Genomic DNA, 20074 nt, shown 5'->3' with positions numbered 1-20074 from the left:
CGTACTATAACACATACAACTATATTAATACACATAAAACATATAATACAGCATAGCCTTCACAGTGTAGGACTTGCTGTATTATATGTTTTATGTGTAAAAGTTGTTTCACTGTAATCAAACGCCTCAAATTCAAAGGTGTTGCTCCAGAAGGTTTCTTGGGAAACATTTGTTAAGCAAATATTAAATGGCATACTTTGTTTTTTTATATTAACAAGCATCTGTTGCAACACTTGAGACCTGAAGAGGATGACGCTTCCTTTATGGAGGCTCCAGATTAGATGTAACAGTGCTTCATACAGGCTCACAGAAGTGTTTCACACTTGCTCAGCCAGATCAGTTTCCTCCAGTTGTCCATGGTTAATCCTGCTCAGGGCCACGTCAGGCTTCAGTTCTTTAGGCTGCTACACACTGTGGACCGTATTCCACCCAAAATGCCTTTATATCTTATAGTAGGACATAGATTCCACTGACTCTGCTCTTTCTGCCACAGAATTTTTTTTATGCCGATCAATTAATCTGCCAATTATGCAGGTGAAGTCTACTTGTCAAATGTCACTTTTCATGAGGTAACCAATCAAAAAAGGGTGGATAAAATTGAACCGGGGCTGAACAGTAGGACAGGTTTGCTTACACTTTTAATATTAATTCACTGACATATGAACCGTCCTCTGCTTTGTTATCACAGAGGTTTGCTAAAAACCCAGAGAAATAGATGCAGTACCACTACGATAGCTTGGCAAAGTCTTTAATGTGGAACTACAATGTACAATGTAATGTGGAACTACAAAGCCACCTTGCTTGCTAATTGTGATGTCTAAGACACTTACTAACATTGCTAATGTTTACATGGGCAGAAAAGGAAAAACTAAAGCAGCCTGTGCAAAATGTATGACTAATAAAGGCACTTATAAAGGTACAAAAAAAAGAAACATCTGTCAAGCTGTCTAGTACAAAGCAAAAACAGACTGACACTCTTAAAGCCAGAGCATCCCAATAAAACAAACACAAACAGAAGCACTTGTTTTGTGTGCCGTACCACTGGTTGACTGCTGGAAGAATCTAGAATGATCTCTCTGGTACATTTGGCTTGTCAGTTCTTCTTCTTCTCAACTTCAAACATTTGAATGGTTTTTAAGACCCAGCAGACAGAGATTTTACTGTCTTTCCAGGGAGAACGCAGCAAACGAAAACAAACAACTTTCTCGTTTGCAGGGGCATCTAGGTAAATAATGTTTTATATAATTATGTTTTATGTACATAAATATATTTTGCATAATTGTCCAGTTGTAGAAGCCAGTCTCATTTTAGTTTCAGTTTCTTTACTGACTGCGTCATGTTTTCTATGCACCTGTGCAATGTTTCCTGTGCCACCAGCTGCAGATCCATCTCTGGATCTGACAGGGAGAGCTCTGGTCCTTCTCGGAGCAGGGAAGGGAGGACTGACAGAGAGAGCTACGTACTAGAGCTACAGAGAAAAGTTTGAAGGGATGAGAAGGGGGCTCCTGCCCCCGTGCAAGCCGAGGGGTGCCGCATCACTGCGGGCTGTCGCTTCTCAAGCTGCTTCCTTTGCTTTTCAGCCTCCTGAAAAGCAGCTTGTGGCGCCGGCCAGATGCAGGTGGACAAAAGCCTTGATAGCTTATTCCTCTGGCCCTTGTCCTGGTCCCGGGTTTCGGCATGACTGCAGCACAGCCTGTGCTGTCCTGGGTACAGGAATGATGCTGGAGGTAGGGTTGAGGGTTGCAGCAGCTGTGTTTTTTTATTTTCAGAAAAGAGTTCTTTTTTGTTCTCGAGGTTATGGTCAGCGGCGAATTAGACGTAGGCACTGTGATAACACATCAATAGAAAACTCGTAAATTGCTTGAGAGAGGCTGCGAGAGAGAAGGTTCACCATGTTTATTGATACAGTAAAGGCAATATAGAAGGGTTACATCAGGTTACACACGAGAGAATAAGCTTATAATGCAGTATTAGCTAAGCTCTATACAAAGCGAGCTCATTCCCTTCGTGAAAATGTAGATACATGACACCAAAAACACAGTGCTGTTTAAATATTCAGCTTAACCTATAGATTCAGTATCTTTTCTGTTTTCATTATAGGTAGTATATATAAACTTATATATATAATATATACATTTATATGTTTGTATTCAGGGACATAAAAAGTACTTTATAGGCCAGAATGCTACAATACAACAAACAGCATCACATACAAAGATACATTAAACCTTATTCCAGCACCATCGTCCCCTAGCTTCACATACAGATAAAATTAGGAGTGTCTTCCTTAACAAAGCCTAAGCCTGCCTTTGGAATAAACACTGTCTAACGCTCCAGTGAGCCCTTTTCAGTCCAAGACAAGGCAGTTCAGAAGTGGCAGAATCGGTATTGTCTACTATTCATCACGGCTACATATTTGCCCTACATTCAACTGTATGGAATGCTTACAGAAAAGAGCCCCCATATTATAAAAATAGATATAAAAAAATAATTTGTTAAAACTAGAAAGTGGAGCAAATTAACACATTTGACCTGAGGCAAGAAATAAGTGTACAATATGGCTGTTATGTTCATAAATACAATAAACATTAATACATTTATAGTCTTTTTGAATACATGATAAAAGGACAAGGAGGATATTTACATCAAGATTAGTGTGCTAATCACAGTCTTTGTGAGAGTTACGACTTGACAGTTTCTGAATAAACTCCTCCATCCTTTTCGTGAACACTGTGGCGTTGGCTACTGGATGGGTTTCACATGCTGGACAGTGGCTCTACAAAAAAACAGACCAAATGGAAAATCACAACACATCCATAACTAGCAAGTCTACAAGTTTTCAAAAACAAAAAAAGTTAAGGTGATTGCTTTGAACTAAGCATGAAAAGCATCAACTGATTAGTAAACTGTTACTACATTATTATAGTCAGGGTTGGGCAGAATACTTTGAAAATGTAGTTATGGCTAAATACTGAATACACTGTTCTAAACATATTTAGTAATATTTAGTAACATATTCCGTTATAGTACATAAAAAGTGACATGTTCAGAAAAAGAAAAACTTCAAAGGGCAGATGGAAAAACCTTTATTTTTTACTTAATTCACACTGTTCCTCACTGTTACTCGTTGCCAGTTTTCTCTGTTAATATATTTCATGATAAATTAGGTTGTCATTTAAATGAAGTTCTGAAAATTTCGAACTTTTTTTCTCTCTCACTCAATGCTTCAGTCCACTGCTGCTCCCACAATCCCCTGAGCAGCATAGTACAACACAGATACTAAACTTAACACTCGCAAACACGTCCACTACTGAGGGGGCTGTTAATGTGGATCATTCCTCTATCTTCGATTTATCAGTCTACTCAGGCTTTAGCAGAGCTCAGTAACACTGAGATTAATAACTGATCACATTGATTTATCAGTCTACTCAGGCTTTAGCAGAGCTCAGTAACACTGAGATTAATAACTGATCACATTGATTTATCAGTCTACTCAGGCTTTAGCAGAGCTCAGTAACACTGAGATTAATAACTGATCATCACATTGATTTATCAGTCTACTCAGGCTTTAGTAGGAACTTCGGTGTAAAGAAGCTGTTGATTGAGGTCCTCTATGGTTTCTCTAACGAGCGTGTTGGCTACATGCCGTCCATTGATTCTAAAATAGGTAATAAATGTATGTTTTTTTTTATTTAGTGAGTAAGTACTCTAAAAGCATTCTCCTAAAATATAGAAAGTAACTTTAATCTGAATACTGCAAAATGTAACTCGAACTGAATGCAAATACTTCATTTTTGTATTCTGAATACGAATTCCCAAAACTTGTATTCCATTACATCCCAACCCTGAATTTGGTGTATTAGATACAGCTTCAGTGCATGATCATAGTGTATCAACACAATAATTCTTTAGCTGTGAGTCAGACAAGGATCAGGACAAAAATTGAGAAGAATAATCACACAGTGGACTTACTTGAGAGCAACTGTAGTATTTTTTCTTAAGATTGTATACCATATTGATTTCATTGTCGTATGCTGAGCCACTCTCCTCTCTTAAAATAACATCCAACTCCAGCAGGTAGCAGTACATTGATGTAGAAGTGCATTTCTGCAGATAGAAATGAAATGTAATTAACAGCAAGGAACATACAAAAGGAATTACCTTTTGTTAATATAATAATTCAATTTCCAGTCAAAATGGCCATCAAGTACAAGTTATTCATTTTTCAGTGCAGGAGAAAAGCAGGAAACATATTAAACTGGAAATTACACAGAAGCCTCAACAACTAAATATAATATTTTTTTGTGTTTAGTATGTCCACTATTTGCCTTCAATACAGCCTCCCTTCCTTGCATTTCTTTATCTCAGTTTAGTCCTTGAAGTTGGTTGCATTTTCTGCTTCTCACAATCCGAGTAATCCCAGACACATTTATTGATGTTGACACATGTCCCTTTAACCTTCCCCTTCAGTTTCAATGAAAAATTTCATATTAAGTTTGTTCCCTGTAGAGACTGTGTTAACATGTTTTCACAACAAGTAATTTGGCCTGGAGTGAATTTTTTTTTTCATATGACTGTAAATGTACATGCAGCCTGTGCTGTGTCATAAAACTGGGTTAATTACTATAAAAAAAGAAAAATGATGACTCAAACAAACTTACATCTATATCTGCACGTGGAGTGTATAATAGGGCATCCGAATTCTAAAAAAAATACATAAATGAAACAAAGATGGGTTGTGATATGTGTGTAAAGTGAATATAATGTGTTTAAATAGCACAGGCAAATTAACTCATTACAATCATAATTACGGTTCAAGATACAGTAAAATGTTTTTTTATTAATATTTAAGTTTGAAGTTTTAATAAAAAATCAATAGACAAGGTGCAAGAAACAGTGGTTACAATCATTCTACTACTTACATACTTTAAAGAAGAGCAGCACAAAGATTAACTTTAATAATATAAAAGTGATGTAACATGAAGCTTATATATTATCATGTCTTACTTCAATTATCTGTTTCATTTTTTTCAGCATATCCAGGACTTCTTCCAAGCTGCTGTCAGCGTGAGCATCCACAGTAGTCAAAAATACACAGCTGAAGAGAAAAACAGCATAAAATCATTAAAAGTGATTCACGTAAAAAAATTATTCACATACTATTTTATACTATCTTTGGAAATGACATGGTGTAAAAGATCTTATATTCAAACTTGAGTTATATTCCTGAACTCCTGATTAAAATGTACAGCACAAACAAAGCATTATGCAAAGCATTCGCTGCTCTTTTTTAACTATACTAAAGATTATTACAAGAATCACATATAAGACCTAATAACATAACACCATGCAAAAAGACACATTAAATAATAAGCCACTGAAGATAAAAAATCAACATTCCTCTGACATCTGTTTCCCTGCATCTCTCTGGGGTAGAAACTACCTAGCAACATTTCTCAAATGATTAACTGCAACTTTAGTGACTGTGTTTACATGTGGGACAAAACAAAGACCAGAATCTAAAATTTTGGTAAGGTTTCGTACTTCAGATTTTGTATACATGTGTAATTTAATCTTATGAACATAGCGAGAACATTCCTCTTATGATTCCTGATAACAAAACTGTAAGTACCATGTACAAAGAAAAAAGCAAAGGCCTTAAAATTGAACCCTGTGGGACTCCACAAGAAATGTTACAGTTTTCTGATGCATGATTTCCCAATGAAACCAGAAACTTTCTATTGATTAAATATGATTTACCCCATTCTGACACTGTGTCTAAAAGGCCTACCTGGTTTTCAAAACAGAAGGATTTTGGGAGTCAGCACTATAACTTAAGACTAAGACATTCATAACAAGGAACAATGCTGTCTCTGTGCTATGGTTAGACCAAACACTTGACTGACCATTACTCAACCCCAAATCAGAAAAAATGGAGTATGTTAAATTAAACTTAAAACTGAAAACACTGATTTGTAAATTATTTTTGACCTGTATTACATTGAAAACAACACAACAGCAAATCATCTGATGTTTTACCCATGATTTTTTTTTTTCAAAATAAACACATTTCAATTTTGATTCTTATTTCAAAAAAAGTTGTGACAGTAAAGCATTTGCCAATTTGTGAGGTTGTCATTCCTTCTCACAACACTTAAAATACATTTAGAGACTGAAGTCAAGTGTAATTTTGTCCCTTTCTTCCTGCAAACAGGTTTTATGGTATTTGTTTTAACAGTATTTGTTTTTGTTGTCACATTTTCCATTTTAAACTGCACCACACATTCTCTATAGGGGACAGGTCGAGACTGCAGGCAGGTCAGTCCAGCACCCGCACCCTCTCCTTACGCAGCCATTCCTTTGTAATGAGTGCAGGATGTGGTTTTGCATTGTCTTTTTGAAATATGCATGGGCATCCCAGGAAAAAAATGTCTTGAAGGGACCAAATGTTGCTCCAAAATCTCAATGTACTTTTCTGTATTAATGGTGCCATCTCAAAAGTGCAACGTACCTTTACCAAGGGCACTGACACAACCCCACACCATGACAGACCCTGGCTTTTGGACATGTTGCTGCTAACAGTCTGGATGGTTCTTTTTGTCTTTGGTCTGGAGCACACAGTGTCCATTTCTTCCAAAGAAGATCCAAAAAAGGGATCGAAGAGCACAGTTAATCAGCTCAGGATTGCTTTTGCTCTGAAATTCCTCCAGATTGCATTGAAGATATCCATCTTTCTTTGAGGAACTTTTTAGTCTCATGCTTTGTTGGCGAACAGGCGATCCTCGGCCTAGGCCTTTCCTCTGTGCTACTTTTGTACCAAATCATTTTTTGGAATGCGTTTCAGACATGAATGACAGGAATGGATGTATATTTCCAAATGAAATGAAGTTGACCAGACAAAACATGATCTGTCTTGTATTCATACTCTCTGCAATGAAATACAAGTTAAAGTAAATTTATAAAATCACTGCTTTCTTTTTTTGTCTTTGCATTTTCCATATTGTCCCAACATCTTCTCTAGGGTTGTACTCTTCTATGAACAGTTTTATTCTACTGTTCTGTGAACAGTTATTATTCCAGTTACATAGCAACATTTCTAAAAAGTGCAACGGGTTGACATGCTAAGATAAAAAAGGCATTATATCATGCCACCTGCATGTGATGCATCTGCCTCCTCTCGGCCTTTTCTGCTGCACCTAACTTTCACCAAAAGCTGAGAATGATTTGTTCTTATCCTGTAAAGTTACCATTTTTGAGATATGAGGTTTTGTTACAACGCTGAAGAATTACTACAACCCCATTTCCAAAAAAGCTGCGTCACTGTGCAAAATGTAAATAAAACCAATAATGTGCAAATCATTTAAACCCTATATTTCATTGGAAATAGTACAAAGACAACAAATAAAGAGATTTTACAGCAAACAACTTTTGCTTTTCATCATCTACGGTACACAATAAAATTAAATTCAGAGAATCTGGAGGAACATCTGTATGCAAAGGACAAGGACAAAAACCAGTATTTATATGTAAAAATATATGTCCATTTTGAATTTGACGCCAACAACACTTTCCAAAAAAGTTGGGACGGGGGCATGTTTACCACTGTGTTTCATCACCTCTTCTTTTAACAACACTCTGTAAGCATTTGGGAACTGAGGAGACCGTCTGCTGTAGTTTTAAAAGTGAAATATTTTCCCATTTGCATATATTTTATTATTTTGGTAAATACTGTGTCAGAATGACTAACTAGTGAAACTGTTAAATTACAGTGAGTTAGTTTTAATTAAATGACTAATTTTATAGATTTTTATCAACATTAAGAAAACAAAGTTTTACTGTTAATTAACAGGTTTAGTTTCTTGTCAGGCCTTTCGCCTTTTTTCAGATTTTAGTACAAGAATTTTATGTGGCAGCTAATATAATAATTAATATTTGGTATTTAATGTTACTACTGGTTGATAATATTGATGATTTTTCTTAGTTACTTCAAAGGAAGCATTTTTTAGGTTATGTTCAAATTTACATGCAGCTGTTGGTGAAAAATTTGAATGCCTGTTTTACAATCAGCTTTGATCATACCAAACTTTAATGAATCAGGGCCCTTGCAAGTAGCCATTCATTTGCTATGAGGGTGAAGAGCATACGCAGCAAAACTGGCTCTATTTTTGAAATCAGGTCAGAAGATTAATTGCTAAACTTTTTATCCTCAGCCTATTCCTGTCATGTTTACAGCAGTGATAGTCACACTGCTTGCTAAACTCCCTAACCAGCAGTCAGCAGGGTGCTTTCAAGCACAGGAACAAATCTAGTCCGAACTTGTTATCTCCTAAGAAAATCTGGGTCATATGAATGGTCAGGAAGGGCTGTTCCCTCCCGAGTATAGGAAATTTGATAGGAGGTTAGTTATTTAAAACATCTTCCAGAGTCAGTACAGGATGAACAGCGAAGCTGTCAAACATGAAGCATGGGTCATGTATTAGAGAGAACTTTACAGACAAGCAGCTCTATGGGGGTCAAACTCATTTTAGGTAAAGGGGTACCAGAGGCAAACTCACCAGTAGAGTTTGTCATATTTTTCATTTCATAATGCGCCAAATGTTTTCAGTGGGTGACAGATCTGGGCTGCAGGCAGGTCAGTTTAGCACATGGACTCTTTTAATACAGAGGAATGCTGTTGTAATACATGCAGAATGTGGTTTTACATTGTCTTGCTGAAATAATCATGGCCTTCCCTGAAAAAGACATCATCTAGATGCAGACATAAGTTGCCAAAACATGTTTATATCGTTCAGCATTAATGGTGCCTTCACAGATGTGCATGTCACTCATGCCATATGAACTAATGCACCCCTATCCAATTATAAACACTGGCTTTTGAACTGTGCACTGACAACAGGCTGAGTGGTCTTTAGCCCAGAGGACACAGTGTCCATGATCTCCAAAAAGAATTTCCACTTCCCCTCTGTCCATTTTAAATGAGCTCGGGCCCAAAGAAGGTGGGAGCATTTCTGGATCTTGTTTATATACAGTTTCTTCTTTGCATTTTAGAATTTTAACTTGCATTTGTGGATGCAGCGACAAACTGTTTTCACAGAGGTTTTCAGAGGTGTTTCTGAGCCCATGCAGTGATTTTTAATGCAGTGCCGCCTGAGGGCCCAAAGATCATGGCCAGCAAATACTGTTTTTTGGCCTTGTCCCTTGCATACAAAGATTTCTCCAGATTCCCTAAATCTTCTTATGTATTACGTACCATAGATGATGAAAAGCAAAAATTCTTTGCTATTTTATGTTGAGAAACATTATCCTTGAATTGTTGCACTATTTGATCATGCAGTCTTCACAGAGTGGTGAACAGGTCAATAATGTGATTGGGTGTAAAAAAGCATCCCAGAGTGGATGAGTCTTTCAGAAGTAAAGATGGGGAGGGCACCATCTTTACCTCTGAAAGACTCAGCCTCTCTGGGATGCTTTTTTATACTCAATCATGTTATTGACCTGTTGCCAATCAACCACCAGGTGTTTTTATTAGCATTACACAACTTTACCAGCCTTTTGTTGCCCTGTCCCAACTTTTTTGGTACGTGTTGCTGGCATCAAATTCAAAATGGGCATATATTTTTTGAAAAACAGTACAGTTTCTCAGTTTCAGCATTTGATATGTTGTCTTTGTAGTATTTTCAATTAAATACAGGGTTTCAATGATTTGCACATCATTGCATTATTTTTCATTTACATTTTGCACAGCTTCCCAACTTTTTCGGAAATGGGGTTGTAGAGCAAATATCACCTACAAAACAGATCAGATGGTCGACTAATGTTGGTGCAATGTTAGATGCTGAGGATATGTCATCCTTAGCAAACCTCAAATAATGCAAAAGACTGCACACATTGAAGTACATTCATATTTTAATCGCAAATATGGTCTGACTAATTTGATCTTTGATCTGACTAATTCATTATGCTGTAAGTAAGATCAGCAGCTAAGAAAAGCTAACGTCGCTATCGAACTGATCATAACATTGTTCTGCAAAGCTATTTAATGTTAGGCATTATATTAAAATGAATGTTAGTAACTCAGATATGTTTATCTTGCCTGAGAGCTGCTTGTACTTTAACGGATTTGCGACTGAGCTGTGACTGTGGTCTTCCACTGAGTTTAACCCAACACTTTTTCAGCTTCAGGAATGATGTAAAAACAGCCTCAGCTGATTAGAGTGAACTACACTTCAGTAACACCTTTTCACACCTTTCTCTCAGCCTGACAACTCAGACTAACTTCACCACTCGTACTTCAGGCTTGTTCTGAGACGTTTGGCCAGAGTTTTTCATTCACTTGCCAGGAGAAGCAGTGTTTAGAGACATTTGTTAAGCAGCGATCAGTTGAGCGTCATATTATTTCGCAAATGGCAAATCATGGTCAATGACATGATTTAATTTAGTAAATGTCTTCATCTCCTCTCAAGCAACACTAGCATAATGTCATACTTTTATCATCCATATCTAATGAAAGCAATACACATAAATAAACATTGCTAAAAAAATCATGACAGGGCAAAATGAGTTTAAAAAATGTGGTTCGTGTGGTGGTACTGCACCTATTTACCACCTATCTTCAATTTTGATTCAAAGAAGCAGTTATAAGTCAGGTGTAAATGGAATGTTTATATAAACATTATGTGAATATGAGATGCATGAAATGACAAGTATAAACAGGATCACGGTGAATCTTCTCACCATTCAGGGTGTACTTTTTTACACTATGCTCTCAAAAATGATGGTTCTTCAATGGTTCTTTAGTAAAGAAGATGGTTCTATATAACACTTAAAGAACCCTTCGCATGATTAACAAGTTCTTAGCATCATGAAAGGATTCTTCAGATTGATGGAGAATGTACTGTAGATGGTTCTATATAGGGTTTTTTTTAAAAGGGTTCTATATAGCACCGAAAAGGGCTCTTCTATTGTTACGAGGTCAAGCCAATCGAGGAGCCCTTTTTGGTGTTATATAGAACCCTTTTCAAAAAGCTCCTGTATAGAACCATCTACAGCACATTCTCCATCAATCTGAAGAATACTTTTATGATGCAAAGGGTTCTTTGAGTGTTTCTTTCCAAAGACCCCTTGAAGAACCATCATTTTTAAGTGTGTGTGAAAAGATCTAGGAGGTTAGAGGGGGCAAAGTGAGTGCACAGTGGTGATGAATCCTGTAGAAAACTGTTCAATCCTGTGAATCCTGTTCAAATTAGATGTGCTGTTGATTTTATTAGTGAAAATATGGCAACGCATCCTCTACAAGACATAAAGTTGCAGAAAATTATGGCATTTTCTGCTAATTTTAGTGCCCAATTTCTATTTATTTACTGAGTTTAACATATTAGGGAAATGTAAAATATAAATGTGCTGTAACATTTGCCAAACACTTTATGTTTTTTGTTGTTTTTTTCCAATATGTTAAATCGAGCAACTAAAAATAAATAACTAAAACTGAGGAAGTGTGTTGTCTGGAGATAATGTGTTTTCACTTAATAAATCAATAAAATGACTGTATAAACAGAGAAAAGCACTGGATTAAAAATGTATCTCTTTGCAGAAGTAGTGGCTTCTGTGCTTCAGGTCATCTGATAGAACAGACACCTGAGATATGGCACGATTAAACAAAGGGCAGAAAGAAACTAAAAAGTGATGAGGTGTTTTTTTTTACAATCATCAGAAACAATGCCGGGATGTCGGACAGGCTAGACAGGATTGGTTAGGGTGGGTAGGTCATCGGGCAGATGGTTAGTCATATGTTTACCAGCCTTAGAGATCATCTTGAATAATTTCAAGAATGGTTGCGGGCTCCATGAATCATACATTTTTGTTTACATAAGGTGAGGACAGCGAGTCTTTTATATATGCTGGCAACCTTCTGTTTGACGTACTGTATGTCATAAAACCCTTAGAGCAAGAATAAGCAGCCAAGAACATTCAGCTGGAACACTCAGATACTTTTCCATTATTGATGCAGTAATGAGTTTTTCTCGGAACCAGACAGAAGCTCAATTCCTGAAAAGAGTGTGTCTCTGGGTGGGCAAAGAGGTTTCAGCTCAATTAAAGATATTATAATAGTCAAATGAGCACTAACACTGCAGAGCGAAGTGATTTTGTTTCACCTCCCATTCATTTACAGGGAAAGAGGCAGCAATTGTGGATGGAGGATTGTAGGAGTGCAAGTGGCGCAAAGTGGGAGAACAGAGTGATCAAGAGTTTAACTTTTATTGACTTTACGCAAATGAGGAGTGAGTTTTGTTGGGCGGGGCCAGTACAACTGTGGCACAGTGCATTTGATTATGAGTCTGTATTCCAACATACTGACATCAGCTGAGAAGAAGGAGGAATCTATAAGGTGTCGATGAAGGATTTTGAATTCTCTTTCTAACTCTACAGGTCAGTTTCCCAGACTTGGATTAAGCCTGTTAAGTCAAGACTAAAAAAACTTCTGATGGTAATTCTCCATTAGCACTGCAATTTGGTCTAACATTAGGTTTAATCCACAATGGGGAAACCAGAGACCCACCGAGAGACCAGAAGCATAATAACAGAAAAAGGCCTCTCCACACTTTCTGTATTTTATTTTTATTTTATCTAAGATCATAGAGCACCTGTTTTATGCTGGAACATAAACAGACAGACATTCTGTGATGTAAGCGGGTGCTTTAAGGTTATTTAGAACCTTAAAACTAGTAACACACACACACATCATCTAAACCGCTTATCCTTCTGGGTTGCGGTGGGGTGCTGGAGCCTATCCTAGCTGTCACTGGGCGGAAGGCAGAATACACCCTGGACAGGTCGCCAGTCCATCGCAGGGCATAAAACTAGTAGCAGAACTTTAAAATGTATCCGTAAAGATATAGTCAGTGCAATTCTATCCACACAGGGCTGTTCTGAACACTGTTTTGATTTTCTTAGGATCAGCGCAGCTGCATTCTGTATGAGTTGTAGAGCGTGAATTGTTTTCTTAGGAGGCCCAGAAAGAAGAGCATTACAGTAATTAATTCTGCTTCTAACAAATGCATGAACAAGTTTCTCTGCGTCGCTCTGGGATAGAAAATGTTTCTCAAATGATAAAAAGCTACTTCAGTGACTACTTTCACACGCGGGATTCTAAGATTCTAAGATCACATCCTTACTTCATGTTTTGTATACAAAGCAAAAGAGCCTAGCTTCTCACAAAGGAGCTTTCTCTGAATTTTAGTACCACGGATCAGTATTTCAGTTCCTTCTTAATTCAGCTGTGGGAAATTTTGTGACAATCACTGAGAAATATCTGACACACAGCTAATGACATCACCTAGAGGTAACATGTACAAAGAGAAAAGCAAAGGCCCTAAAACTGAACCTTGTGGGACTCCACAAGAAATGTTACGTTTTTTTGATGAACCAAGAACTGTCTATTCTTGTCTATATAAAACATTTTAAAACTGTGCCTGAGAGGCCAACCCAGTATTCAAGATGGTGGATTAGAATCTTGTGGTCAACGCTATCAAAAGCTGCATTAATGTCGAATTAAGCCAAAATATAAGGATTTTGGGCCTTAGAGCTAAGCCTTAGGCATTTGACTTAGCAGTTTCAACACCCTTGCTCAAACTGCTTTGAAAGCTCCAGTGGCCAATTCCTAAAGCCATAAATCCATATCTGCAGATTTGAAATAGTGGTGTTTATAGTAGAATGATGTGGTAATTTAGTAGAGACAATGAAGGAGTGGTGAAAGACTGGAATAGTGATAATTAGATACAGATCATGGGTGTAATCACTGAGCCAGCTGCCAAAGGCTGAAAGCAAAATTATTAAACTAGCCCCGATGGTGAGTAATGTTTGTTTATTTGATGTTTAATATAATCTTCAGAGGGCGACGGTGAGTAATGTTTGTTTATTTGATGTTTAATATTACCTTTAGAGGGCGACAGTGAGTAATGTCTATTTTTTTGATATTTAATATCACCTATAGAGGGGGATGGTTATATTTCTATGTTTGATGTCTAATATCACCTTAAGAGGACAATGTTGAATAATGTTTGTTTATTTGATGCTTAATATCATCCTTAGAGGGTGGGGTGAGTAACCTTTGCTCATTTGATTTGTTAATAACACCTTTATAGGTTTGTTTAATGTCTGTTTATTTGAGTTTCAGCTGTTTTAATCATCAGCTACAAATTAATCCTTGTGACAGGCCTAGTGATGTTTTAAAAATGTTTACAAAGTCTTTAGATCATAAGAATTTAGAGTTTACATGTATTTCTTTGTATTAGCTGCACAACTTTACACAAGTCCACTTTTAGCTGCTTGTAGTTGTTCGCAAGCAGCATGCTAGTGGTTTCTAGCTAGAGCCACTACAAGACACTTCCTGATACATTGTGCAGTCTAGGCCCATAACCAAAGCAGGACATGTGCTATATTTAATTCACTCACTAAGAAAATAAACCTAGTCAAAACAATGACACTGTTGATCTTGTAAGCCTTCTTTAGAGTGTGGTTACTGAGTCAAGGAAGAGTTCATCTACATCGTTATCTAGGAAATCATGACCTGTCAAAATTAGTTATCACTTCAAGAGAAGTATAAGTGCACTAAAAAACTTAAATACTTCTTTTCAAACCGCTGCTAACACAGTGTCACTGGACAGCTCAACATGCTTGGAGGAGAACACTAACTACCAATTCTGTTAAGTCAGTCTGCACTGGCTAGCACTGTGCTGAGTGATAGGGGACGAGAAGGGCCATCCCACCCACCCAGAGAGAGAGAGCGAGGATGAAGGTGTTGTCAGGACTTCCGGTCACAGATGGCTGTGGCATCACCAGGGATTGAACTCATGATCTCCTAATGCTTAAATTAACTTTTTAAAAACTAGTTTTTGATATGCACATAGGGTTTTACACAGAGGTTAAACTGGGATGGCTTCAGAGGCGGGGAAAGCCTTTTTATTCCATAGTATCAGCAATGTTGAACAACATCCTTTCTTTGAACAGTATTGAACACTTAGGAAAAAACTTTTCTTACACCGTCATACTTTCTGGACAAAACACCCAGACACTTAGGCCCCCCTAGTGGCTAGACCCCTGAAAGCTTTCCCTTTTTCTCCCTTACCGGTGACGCTGCATATCGGTTTTGGGAGATGTTTTGAAAAAAATCGGCATTAGATGGATGTTATGATTTGCCTGTCATTTCTAACCGTTATTTGATGATGTATTTATTGCTCTCTGGAAAAGAAGAATATTTAAGTGATGTTGACGGTTACTGAGTTAATATGCCTGCATTTTATTCACGTTACGAGATGAAACCTGTTTTATTTCTCCACAATGCTAATCCAGGTGTATCTAGTTTCGATTTCTACACTTTATAAATGTTTAGTATCAGTATTGTCAGATATGTACATGAAAAATATCAGATACTGGCACTGGCTCAACTCCCATATCAGTGCATCTCTAGACATCACTCTTGCAATATCTAAATACGGGTGCCCTGTAAAACATAAACGTTGGTTTTGTGCCACATACCATCCCTTTTTAATCAGGCATGCCTTAAATAATTCACAGTCTAAGTGGAAGAAACAAGAAATAATATTTCTGTAAACCCAGTGCTATTCACATCCATCCTCCTCAAACATGAATCAGACACTCAGTCCATTGAAACAAACAGCTTGAAAAGGACTTTGTACTCTGAATTGTTCCATTAAAATACATCTAAGCTCTAAAAAGAGGGAGAAGAAGTGACGTTACATTTGTTATTTCATTCAAGGACTGTTTTTCCCAATCCTGGTCCTGGTGGCACACTGCCCTGAACATTTTAGTGTTTTCCCTGCTCCCAACATTCCTGATTCATCTAATCAAATCATTAACAACACCTTACTGAGCTGAAGACAGAGCTTAAGCAGATGTGATAAAGCAGAGAAAAGACTTAAATGTGCTGGGGAGCATGCTTCCTGGAAAACAATGATCTCGGAGAAGGTGCATGGTACATTCCTCCATCTCAAATTCTGGTTTGCATGGAGGACAGCTGGGGTCCTCCCACACTGACTGTCCTTACTCGACCTACTGAGCTGTCCAGCAAAACAACATGGCAGCTAAATACACGTAATATGATCAGGACATGTGACTGCAGCTGTGTTTTTCATACCCAAAGAAGCAGCCTGCAGTAAAAGTTCCAGCACAAAAACAATCCTTTATGAAGCAAAAAATATGGACACTACATGTTCTCTGCACTCTTTAACAAAGATGGTTCTTCAGGGGTTCTTTCCTAAACACAATGGTTCTATATAGAACCATGAACACTCAAAGAACCATTTGCATGCCTAAATCGTAATATGGTTCTTCAGATTGATGAAGAATGGTCCAACATAGTACCAAAAAGCGTTCTTCTACTGTCACAAGCTTGACATCATAACAATACGAGAACCTTTGTAGAACCATATACAACACATTCTTCATCAATCTGAAGATCAATTTCACCATGCAAGGAACATGCAGATGGTTCTCTGAGTGTTCATGGTTCTACATAGAAGCACTGTCATTCCTAAGAACCCTTGAAGAACCATCTTTTTAAAATGTGTGGCATGCGAGACTGACCTGTCCTACCCCTTTTATCAAGTACATGCAATGTCTTATGGTTTGAGAGTGATATACCTCAGAATTAAGAAAGAATTCCAAACCTCGATGTTCAAATGGTTCTCCAGGTTACTGTCAAAGCACCAGAGGAGACTAGCACATCTTGCGGTTCCCTGAAAGAGATCAGATCATTTATAGAGAAACTTGCAGACTCTGATTTCTTCACAGTGGTCGTGATAGGAACCAGAGGTTGCAATGACTACAGTGCAAATACAGCCATTTTATTTACTATCCAAAACCACCAGTGAACCCCTATAGTTTTATATCATCGCTGTCCAAAGAAAACCATGCACTCAATAATCCAATAATTATCAGATTTCTGCAGTTATCTGATAATTCTAATGGTCATGTAAGCACCATACTCCAATCTAGAAATCCGATTAAGAAATGATGAAGAGAGCTGGATTTTAGCTCAGTAATCAGATTTCTCAGTGCATGTGAACTCTTACTCAGATTTCTTTCGGATTTCTCAGTCTACGTATGCGTGAGAACAGATGGCGGTACCAGATAAAAGCAAGCAGCGATGCCACTAGATGGCAGCAAAACACTTTTGGAGAGGTGAAAAAAAAGCTGCGGCATGAAGTTTGAGTTTGCATTACGTTTACTTTCTAATTACACTCAGTTCTGTGAGTTTATTGGCTGGTTGCAAAGCAGAAATCTGATTACTGCCTGACTCATGCAGACCTGGAGTTTCCCATTATCTGTTTACTCAAGTGCATGTAAAAACATTGATTGGATTACTGACAAAATCTGATTTTCTGCAGTTATCGGATTATTAAGTGCATGTAAACACACCCCATCTCCAATTTTGGCCATTTTCATTTTTCTACATCATTTCAACACACCAGCTGTCCTTCACATTTTGTGAAAATTTCATGATTAATGGACCAAAAGCAATGCTCTAAAATCACATGGATTAAAATCTCTACATTAACTTACGTTGTAATGGAAGAGTGTTTTTGCCTTCTCCTGTAAAGTCACTATTTTGGAGATACTTCTTTTTCTAAGGACAGCAACGATATGCAATGTTCATGGTAAAACAGTGGTAAATCTGACAAAAACAAGTTTCCTTTGGGGACTACTCTGCCTTAGAACACCCTTCACGTATCCCTCCGCCATGAATAAATGAAAATAAATGGTTAAAAAATACTTTTTACGCCAAACGTTGATCACAAAATTACCATAAAACAACGTGTCAGACGTCGTGCTGAGGATTCCTAAACCACTCTGAGCGACTTTGTTTGCATCTTAGCCATTGAATTCTGGTGGAGTCTCCCTTTAAGGAGAAGAAATACGTGGCGTCCAGATCCGTGTTTGGCTGAAAAAGCCACACTGTCACACTGGCGTTCCTGACGCGTTACGCAGCGCTCGTGAGTGAGTGAGTGAGTGGGTGAGTGAGCGAGCGAGAGAGTGAGCGAGTGAGTGAGCGAGTAGGAATGGCAGCCACTCGGATTCGAAACCGAAAGTATAGACGAGGGGGAAAAAAAAGACCTGCGTCAACATGTGAGCCGCTCATGAAGCGATACGGACTGTCAGCGACCCTTAAAACCCTTTCGATATTCAGTGTTTGACGATAAACAGATAAACAGACACCACCGTGCCGAAGCATCGACTTCAGCCTCTAAAGAAGAGCCTAAACGTACGACTTTGCTTCCACATGTCTCAACGCAGTGGGTCCGAGTTTAAGACTTAGCATTACTCAGGATTATCAGTACCACTAGATAATGACTTGCATGACTGAAAACTGCTATTTTTAGGGTTAAACAGTCCAGACTGACCACTGAAAATACACGTAGCTTTAAAGGAAGGCAGCGATAACAAGGCGGGCCCCATATAATGCTCAACGACGGAGCCCTTAAGGTGACATGGTCAGGAATTAATATACTGAGGCCACTAATTACTAAGTTGAGGACACGATTTAACACACTGAGTTAGGTTTCTCAAAACTTGTGACCTCAATATAGTAATTTGTGGCCACTTGTTATTAAAAATGAACCACTATGTGATCTTCAGGACTCCGTACTAAAAAAAAACGCTTCAGTAAATAAAATGGTCCAATCATTATTAACTCCTAAGGTCCCGTGTTTTTCCTGGCTGCAAGCCAGCAGACTTTGGGCAGTTTGAGATAACAACGCAGGGTTAACGCTAAGCTGCATGAAAAGCCGATATGACCTACTTCAGTAGACCTAGTGCCTCAACATACTTCCATACTCAGTCATCTGGAGCCATTTCCACATTAACGCTCTCTACAAAGGACACATTTTAGCTGCAGCCAGGCTAAAGAAACGCCCGAAGTGGACGCTGATCTCCACAATGTGACGAAAAATGGCCCCACGAGAAGCTCAGCAAGCAAGCGACGATGACGGACTTGTTTTCCCTTACCTTTGACTTGTGTTTTTTAGGTTTACTCCAAAATCCCAAGAACAGAATCAGGTAGAGGGTCAAAAGGATGGTCATCAGCGCAAAATTAATGGGTGGCCATGTAACCACGACCGCAGCTCCAGGTCACATTTTGTCATCATGCCAAAGTCCGGGATAAAAAAAGATTAAGTAATGTAATAGAGTACGTCTGCGTCTCGCACAGCTTCCACGTGCAGAGGATCACACCTTCTCAAGGAATCCATGAGGTCTGACTTTTGAATGAAGGCATCTCTGCTGCGAAGTCATTCTTCTTGGGTAACCAGTGAGCGGTGCCTCCCTGCCCTGGGCAAGTCGAGCAGGGGAGCTTTCACTTTACAGCGCTCTCCAACATTTACACTGGAGATTTCCCAAAGAGCAGCTTCGCACGGGACTTGCGCAAACTGCGTAGCAGCGCAACACAGTGGGAGGTAAGACGATACGATTAGCAATATCGACATCATCGGTTACACCGTCCACTGCGTTTTAATTCAACTGTAAAAAAAAAGTATTAACAGGCAGAAAAACACCACCCACTACTTTTGATTACATTTTTTTTCCTTTTATATATTTTAAATCCACCTCATGTTAACTCAATTAACCATTATCATTATTCTGGGACTGATGGCAGGAGCTTAACTCGCAAAGACTGCACTGATCAAGAGAAACAGTGACATCTGCATATAGATCTATTTGAAAGATATCAGCACACAGGGCAGTAAAGTGGTCAAAAGCACACATTCAACGACCACGATGCTCATGCATCGATGCCAAGTGTAATGAGAAACAGAAGAATGTCTGTTCCTCAGATTTCCGAGAACACAGGAAGATATTAGCAAGTATGGCTCACCGACAACTACATTAGGAGGGATACTATAGCAGGGTTGCAGTGCGCAAACAACCTCAAGACAAATGCACTTTGGAGAAGCAGCAGTCTAAAGAGATGTGGTCAGATGAGTCACTTTATGTATGCATCTCTGAGGTCAAAGCCTGATATAGAAAGCACTGGCAGTGCCATTACACTATAATTGCATTA

At 38.2% G+C, this 20074-nt stretch overlaps 1 protein-coding gene across 3 annotated transcripts; it reads right to left on the bottom strand.

Moving 5' to 3' along the window:
* Positions 1 to 732: 732 nt before the first annotated feature.
* Positions 733 to 19389, bottom strand: il15 (interleukin 15). Of its 3 annotated transcripts, XM_036575005.1 has the most exons (7): positions 19024 to 19389; positions 16660 to 16754; positions 5008 to 5098; positions 4662 to 4703; positions 3973 to 4107; positions 2645 to 2776; positions 733 to 1825 (listed from the first exon to the last, which is right to left on the bottom strand). In XM_036575005.1, the coding sequence occupies exons 1-6, from the start codon at positions 19096 to 19098 to the stop codon at positions 2660 to 2662; spliced, it is 555 nt and encodes a 184-aa protein (XP_036430898.1). In that variant the 5' UTR covers positions 19099 to 19389; the 3' UTR covers positions 733 to 1825; positions 2645 to 2659. The 3 variants fall into 3 exon arrangements, with proteins under 3 accessions (XP_036430898.1, XP_036430897.1, XP_036430899.1); XM_036575004.1 differs by lacking the exon at positions 733 to 1825 and having other exon boundaries at positions 1882 to 2776; XM_036575006.1 differs by lacking the exons at positions 733 to 1825; positions 19024 to 19389 and adding an exon at positions 17823 to 18671 and having other exon boundaries at positions 1882 to 2776.
* Positions 19390 to 20074: the final 685 nt, after the last annotated feature.

The sequence above is a fragment of the Colossoma macropomum genome, unplaced genomic scaffold (assembly GCF_904425465.1).
Source record: "Colossoma macropomum unplaced genomic scaffold, Colossoma_macropomum, whole genome shotgun sequence".
Taxonomy (NCBI): domain Eukaryota; kingdom Metazoa; phylum Chordata; class Actinopteri; order Characiformes; family Serrasalmidae; genus Colossoma; species Colossoma macropomum.
The sequence above is the reverse complement of the archived record's forward strand: the minus strand, read 5'-3'. Positions and strand labels throughout refer to the sequence as shown.

Coding starts and splice junctions, on each gene's coding strand:
- il15 (XM_036575005.1), bottom strand. CDS start 19,098: ATGACCATCCTTTTGACCCTCTACCTGATTCTGTTCTTGGGATTTTGG. Junction 4,704..5,007: donor AAATGAAACAGATAATTGAA/GTAAGACATGAT, acceptor TATTTTTTTTAG/AATTCGGATGCCCTATTATA. Junction 4,108..4,661: donor CTCCACGTGCAGATATAGAT/GTAAGTTTGTTT, acceptor TTCTATCTGCAG/AAATGCACTTCTACATCAAT.